The sequence below is a fragment of the Cryptotermes secundus genome, unplaced genomic scaffold (genome assembly GCF_002891405.2).
Source record: "Cryptotermes secundus unplaced genomic scaffold, Csec_1.0 scaffold72, whole genome shotgun sequence".
Lineage (NCBI taxonomy): Eukaryota > Metazoa > Arthropoda > Insecta > Blattodea > Kalotermitidae > Cryptotermes > Cryptotermes secundus.
In genome coordinates, this window is record NW_019730103.1 from 1,399,785 (window position 1) to 1,407,647 (window position 7,863).

The 7,863-nt window shown below is 40.0% G+C and overlaps 1 protein-coding gene across 7 annotated transcripts in view; it reads left to right on the forward strand.

Moving 5' to 3' along the window:
• Positions 1 to 7,863, forward strand: part of LOC111865992 (TBC1 domain family member 4) — a 95,270-nt gene that overhangs the window by 50,940 nt on the left and 36,467 nt on the right. For all 7 annotated transcript variants that reach the window (XM_023854453.2, XM_023854451.2, XM_023854454.2 and 4 more), the window contains 4 exons: positions 1,639 to 1,764; positions 2,972 to 3,086; positions 3,440 to 3,556; positions 5,593 to 5,960. In XM_023854453.2, the coding sequence (XP_023710221.1) occupies positions 1,639 to 1,764; positions 2,972 to 3,086; positions 3,440 to 3,556; positions 5,593 to 5,960 (726 nt within the window). The remainder of the gene's footprint in view (positions 1 to 1,638; positions 1,765 to 2,971; positions 3,087 to 3,439; positions 3,557 to 5,592; positions 5,961 to 7,863) is intronic.

Genomic DNA, 7,863 nt, shown 5'->3' on the forward strand with positions numbered 1-7,863 from the left:
CCGACAGCTCCACAATTTCTTCAATGGTCCGTCGTCGATCTTTCTTGATGATTTCACGAATTTTTTCAACATTTTCATGTGTTCGAGCCATTGCAAAAACGACGATCACACAAAACAGTTGTCACTATAAACTCTGCCGAAACTAGTCCTTACCTTCTGAAGCAACGGTAGTCGGCTTATCGACTCAGGAATGTTAGCTCTATGCGCTCATAGCGGCAAAACGCGGTACTACAAAAGCTCTGCCCACAAAAAAATTAGTTCGGTTTCTTTTGGGTACCCCATCATATTTCTAAACAAATGGACAGCACCCCTTGTGAGGTGGAATAGAATTTCACAAAAGTAATGAAAATTTTAACAGAAAATTTTAATGGGTATTATTTCATTTGATTTTATTATAGTAAGTTGACTATAGTGTGTGATTTCAGTGCATATTAATGCAGTGTAGCAGTTTTAATATATTAAGACACCAGAAAATGGTCATCTAGAGCTGAAACATGTTGTGTTAAAATTGTAAGTAGAAGAAAAAGGAACAGTTTGTTTCGTTGTTGGTGGACTGTGATATACATAGATGTGTTAATCTATAAGTTTAAATGGACTTTAGGCAGCACATAAAGATAATTATGTGTTGTTATTTATTCCCAGAACTTATTTATAAAACTGAATGATGAGGCATTCACGCACTGTAGCCCTTCTTAGAAAATCTGCTTGTCTGTAACTGATCCATAAATCAGAAAAGACTGGGAATTACAAAAAGATTAGTATTGTCACATGTAGTGTGGTTCGCATGACAAGAATGATGGGTTTTAGTTTGGATGATTGGATTTATTGGCACCTTGGTTACACTCTCTCTTAATCACACTTAAATACAGGCAATACAGTGCTGTCACTGATTTACACACTTCCCAGTTCACCATTGCACATGCATTAGGATTCTCTGTCTTCACTAGTCGTCTCCTAGCAACGGATGTCAACACAGAACTGTAGAAGTCTCACTAAATTGCACACTTCCAATCTCACTGCAATATAGTGCACATAAAGTCTTCAAATCACACGTTAAATCTTCACAGGCCAACCTACTGTATTCTTCTGTATTACTGGTTCCACTTCACTCTGTTTGCATGCGTCTGCCACTACTCTTTCTTTCTTATAATTCTACTGCAACTCAGAACTCAGGACCGTCACACACACTCACTGTCACGTCTAGTTCCAACTCAATCTCTTCTCGTGATTCCGCCGCTACTATTTCTCTCTCGTAACTTGTAACTGCTCCTAACTGAACTATGACACTCACTTATATTACCGAGTGACTGACATCGACCAACACTAGACATATCACATGACTCCTATTCACTATTGCTGTGTGATGTCACCGCAAATCCACAAGCTAATGGACACGCAGGAAACATGCCACATGACGGCTGCATACTGTTGTGTGATGTCACAGCGCACCAATTGCATAGAAACAGTCCTTCTGCAGACACAGAAAACAGTGTTCCTCTACTGTTGGCTGCATCTATTGCAGGCATTGTCTAGCAATGTCAATGTTTACAGTTTCACTGCCTATCAATGGGTCTACACGCCACAGTATTAATATATAGAAACTGTTAGTATATTCAAGATGAGATCTTGCTGTTTCAGGCCCATAGTGACCACAATCGCACAATGCTGTTTCAAGTTGGTCGCACTGACCTAAGGCTTATTAGTCCTGATCGAAAGCAGATCCTGTTGCACAAACACCTGAAGGATGTTGCCAGCTGTATCCAGGTACTGATGGACTGGAAGTTGTGAACTGGATTTTGAATGTAATTCTGCTGTGTCAGATATGATTGTGCATGCCATTGTCCATTTACTAAACACATAATGGTGAGTAAGATTACAGTCTTCTAGGATAGGATGCCATGTACTTTGGTGGATATGCAGTATGTTCCATAGAGTGCTCAGTTGTTCAGTTCCTCGCACAAAGAAATTATGAAATAACAATGATGCCAAGTGATTGATACCGTAGGGGCAGTTGGCACTTACGTGGCAACTCGGAGTGTGTACTATCCGTACAAGAATACAAGGTGATTCACTCAAAGAGGCCATGAATTGATAGTGCAAGTTATGCAGATATTTACAGATGAAAATGAGACTTCTCAAATATATACTCTGGTAGAGCTGGAGATATTTGGGTTACAGGAGTTGTTAAATTGGAAGTTTCATGTAAGTCAGTGCATTCGTACTCAGCCCTTGCACTAAATAGAGGTGATTGGTCAGTTTCCCATCCCAGACTCATTAACCCAGTGTCCGTTGGATAGGAGGTTTGGTGGGCCCCAAAGCAGGTGCAGACACAGTGGGAAGGAGAAAACTCGATTTTTCTTGCAGAAATCAAGCCTTGGTTGTCCATCCCATAGTCACTATGCTGACTGAGCTATAGTGAAGGGAGTAAGAGATGGTAATTGTCTCCAGAACACTGAGGAATTTTACAAACTTCTCAAGATATCAGAATTGTGCCTTTCCTTCATTCAACATACAACCTGTCTGTCCATCCATCCACCCACCCATTAACCCATCCATGTGTCTGTCCGTTCACCCACACTGATAATTTCCAGTATTTGTCTACATGATGCATTGTAGTCTTTGAAACAGTATAACTGTGATCACTTTATATGCCGTGTTCGGAAAAGAAATACCACACGAGTGGTTTCACATCATTTGATCTTTTTTGTATATAGGGCATATTAACCCTTCCTCCCACTCACTGGGAAATATTTCCTCTTTCCATATCTTTTCACTCAGCTTCCATAGTCTGTGTATAAGACTCGTCTACTTTTAAGAGGTTTGAATTCAGTCCATTTGATCCTGAAGCTCCGTTATTTTTTTATTTTAAGACTGCAAAATTCACCACTAAGGTAGATATTGGTATTTCTTCAACTTCATCAGTAATTTGATCATAAAGACTCACTGTGATTTGATGGAACCTTTTCTGCAGGGACTGAAGCATGCAGACCATTTTGGGTTTATCTGCCGAGAGCTGAATGTGGAGTGCTATATTGGATATGTGTTAAAGTGCCAGTCTGAGTCCGTAGCTGATGATGTGGTGGCAGGTAAGATGTTTGACATATTCATTTGATGCATGCACGCCGTCTATGCAACGGCATATCTCGGAATTCATTTGGGGTGGTGTTTTGAAATATAAATTAACAAAAAACATTTTCCTTTGATCTATGAATTAGCATTACCACTGGCACCAGATCTTTCTTTTGTAACTATTTTTGTCAGAAAAACAGTTTTTGGCCTCCTTTTGTTCCAGAGGATGGAAGTAGGTTTGTTGGGTTCCCTCTGCATTTAAGCATTAGCAGATGAACTTTATGGTATATGCTCTCTGAGGATTTGGTGTGTCATGATTGAGTCATATCATTACTGTGACTGATGTCAACTCTTTCATGTGCTTCCACAGCCATAAGACAAGCATTTCTCGCCACATCCGACACACAGCGGCGTGAGAAGCTGCCAGTGTTGACCTGTGAACACTGTCCCATGGTATGGTACCACAAACTGTGTGCTGATGCAGAAGGTGAGGGTGTAAAGAGCATTTATTTATAGTAGGTAGTTAGATCAATATTGAAGCATTCTTTACCTGAAGCAAAATATTGAGCCTGTCAGACAGTACACACTACACCAGGCATTTTTGATTGTGTGCGGCACTCAATGTGATGAGCGGAGGCCTGTATTCGGGCAGGAGGAGGTCACTTTGAACATTTCATCTGATATGTGACCAGAGTGTTCCAGCTGGCATTACGACATATTCAGAGTAACAGTGTTCGGAGTGTCTGATTGCACTAACGTTGCTAAAAGGTCGGATAACTCTGTAATTATTCATTTCTGGAACCATGTCATACACTTTTTTCTTCTCTCTATATGAGGAGTCTGATTCTGAAGTTTTGCCGTTGAGTTTTGTTACATTCTATATGTAGTACAAGGTGCGACAATTTAATTCCCAGAATGGCCCTGTGAAAGCAAAATTTGTTTACCAGTGCATTAGCAGCTGCTGTCATCTTTAAAATACTCTCCTTGTGAAGCTGCTCACTCAGCACCATGTAGTACAAAGATCAAGAAAGTTGGAGCCATACCTCCACTCCCCCATGTGTCTTCATGGCATAGTGCTTAATTAATTAAGTACAGGGACAACTTTACCTTTAATAGTGATAATCACCTTTTTAGCTATGTTTTCATGTTAGAAACACATTCGAAATAAAGTATACTTCTCTTTCAGCATGCACTGTTATTAGTTTCTTCCATTTTAAGCAGGACGTTTCAGTCTGTTCGAAGAAGCACCGTACCAACTGTGTGTTCTGCTCTGGGAACCAACATAACTGCTGACTGCCTAATGTTCTGAAGTCTGATTATGTTCACTTTTCAACCATTTAAACCCCAACACATTTCTTCTGAGGATTCGCCCACCAGTGTATTCATCCAGATTCTCAGAGAATTTGGGATTAAGGCATTCTGCAGGAATTTTGTGCAAGTTATGAATCGTCCATGTTGTGGTAGACTGATCAAAATCATCTGTGGAAAGGACAGTAGCCTGTAGCAACGTAGCCTAATGCTACCCCTTATTATACCACAGCCGCTCACAAGTCTCTGAAACCCAAATCCCTATTTTGCTGCTACTATCCGAGCTTTTCTCTTGTTCAGTAGGCTGTCACCAAGTTGCTTAGAACTATGCTAATTAATGTTATCTTAATATTCCTACTGTCCTCTAGTACTTTTCCTCTGTCTTTTCTTTCAAATGTGTAGGGGATAGGAGTAAGGTTCTAGAATGATGAGATGTGATGCTTAAACTTACTCTTCATTTGATTACATGTTTACAGATTTGCCCATGCTCCACTTTACTGTTTAATCTTCACTGTTCTAGTTTCTAACACTCCAACTAGAATAACCTTACTTTTGTGTTCTACCTCTTCTGCTAATCTAAACTGACCTTGCCTAGCAGCGTTCACTAATATTGATGAACAGCCCGTATCTAACTTCGCTTAGCAACACTGGACATATAGCAGTTTTCCATCTCCCTTACCTGTCGGTGCTATGGCCAACCTTCCACTCGGTTGGCTCTGGGCAAGTTTTTCTGTGCTTTTCCTCAGTCCTACTTGGCAAACTCTGGGGTAGTATCCCAATTAGGCTGTGACTGCTTCCTTCTAAATTCATTCAATTCATCATTCATCAATTGTCCTGCAATTTGATGATGTACTCATATAATCTGGAAACTGATGTCATAAAGTACACCACAAAAGGAAATATGAGCTGCAATATGTCATTCAGCACAGTGACTGGCTGTGAGCAAGGTGACCATGGTTCAATTCTGAACAGTGACACGGATTTTTACTATCTCCACCACATCCACGCTGGTTCTGGAGTACACCAGGTCTCCAGGAAGTTGACATAGAGCTTAGGCATGTAGTAAACGTGTCTTTGCCATAGTAGAATAATAAGAAACATTAAGCAAATGAGTCTGATTGCAAAGTTTTAGTCCATTAATGGCAGTTTTGTACATGTCCACTTTATCATAAGGGTAAAGAACTTCTCAGAACCAGGTTTTGGGATGTATTTCAGGTTTGAACGATAAGCGCACACAAAACATTATTTTTCGTCGACTTGAGGTGTTGCCAGAAGAGGAACAATCTGTGATATTAACCAAATTCCGAGGAGTGGAGACCTCGAGTCTGCGTGAGCAGAATGAGTTTCTCATGATGCTACTGCGAGCACACTGTGAAGGAAAACAGGCTCGCCACACACATGACACAGCTGAGAACCGCAGCGAGTTCCTCAATCAGTACCTGGGTGGGAGTACCATCTTCATGAAGGCCAAACGTTCACTCACAAGTTCATTTGATCAGCTGCTTAAGCGCAAGGGGTCGCGGGATGATTTTGAACCAATTGTGAAAGAACTGAGTCTACCAATGAATGCTGCACTGTGTAAGGTAAAGTAACATAGCACTAAATAAGTACATTAGACTCTTGTCAGACACACATTTGTTAACATTTGTTTATGTAGTGTGTACCAAAGTGATTGGAGCTTCAGGCATGGTTCTTCTGTAAACTGCATGAAGATGAACCAGAGGACTTCATTTGGCAGCAGGATGGGTCTCCCCCTATTTTTCGTTGAGGCGTTCATCACTGGTTGGGTGACGTTCTTCTGTATAGATGGATTGGACAGTGTGATCGTGGGAACTTGATTTTCTGTCCTTGGCCTGCACGGTCCCCTGACCTAACCCCATGTGACTACTTCCTTTGGGATTACATGAAGGACAAATTCTTTATGCACTGCTACCTGTGGGCATACCTCATTTGCAGAGCAGGATCACCATGACTGTTAAGCCCATCACGCCAAACATACTGATCAAAGTGTGGCAAGAATTAGACTACCATCTGGATGTGTGCCATGTGACCAAGGGTGCATGCATGTGTTGTAAACTTGTGGAGTCACTCTTTCATTTCTACTATTTTTTGCAATTCTGTACAACATACTTGTGGATATACGATCGTAATCAACTTCAAAACTGAATCAATCATTTTGGTAAAAGGTGTAAACAATTGTTTGCTGAATGTGGAAAACTTGAATATACAGTCTGACCCTGGCCATGACTCTGAAACACTGAAATTCACTTATCCTAATGTCAAGGAAATTGTTTTACCTCCTGACACCTCATTGATCGTGCAGCATATAGACGAAGTAGTTATAGTGCATGCAATATAAGCTATGGAGCTTTTGGTAACTTACTGCAGTATAAGCAAGGCCATTCATTGCATGTATAAAAAGTCTATGTATGTAGGTATTCGTGAGAAACTATATGCAGGCATTCATATATCCTCATTTAACCCATGAGGTACTGTGTTTGTCCATGGATTTACCTACTGCACCATTCTCAAAGAACCTAACTCCTTTGTTAGACAGGGGTTAGCTAAATTTTGACATGCAATTTTTTAGGGTAGTTTTGCAAAAAATCGTCTCCATCTGTTTCTGTCATGCCAGATTTCTTTCTCTGTAATTCCTTTGTAACGTCTCTCCATTGCATCTTTCTTTGATCCCATTTTAATCTTCGTACTGAGCAGGGTGGTATTTTAAGAATACTCTTGTTTTGTACTTTGGAGGTTCTTGGTTCAAATCTTGACCAGGACCCAGGCCATCCTAAGTGAGGTTATTGTGATTTTTCTCAGTCCTTGAAAGCAAATGCCAGGATGGTACCTCATTTAGGCTACGACCCTTCCTTTCAGATCCTTTCCTGTTCACTATTCACCAACCATCTTACCATTCAACACCATATAATCTAGATACGAACGCATAAAATAAATCACAAAAGAAAAGCACTCATTAATATTATGCGTCATCCTCTGTATTGTCTGTTTAGTTTCAGGTTCAAGTAGCTCAGTATCTGACATGGAAATTATGAAGTGTTGCTTTCAAATTGACCAAAATTACTACAAACAAACAGATGGTCTAGCTATGGGAGCCCCAACATCGGCAATAATAGCAGAAACATATATACAATATATGGAACACACTCAAATATTTCCCATTCTAGTAAAACAACAAATAGTGGCATACTTTAGATATGTCGATGACATATTAATAATATATGATGAAAAAATAACGAACATAGAACATACACTCAAAGAAATTAACGAATTGCAACCAACTATAAAGTTCACAATTGAAAGAGAACAAGAAGAATCTATTAACTTTCTAGATATAACAATACATCGTAATGAAGATAGCTTGCAATTCGAAATATATAGAAAACCCACACAAACAGACATCATAATACCTAACAGCTCGTGCCATCCATTCGAGCACAAATTGTCAGGTATTAATTACTTAATGAA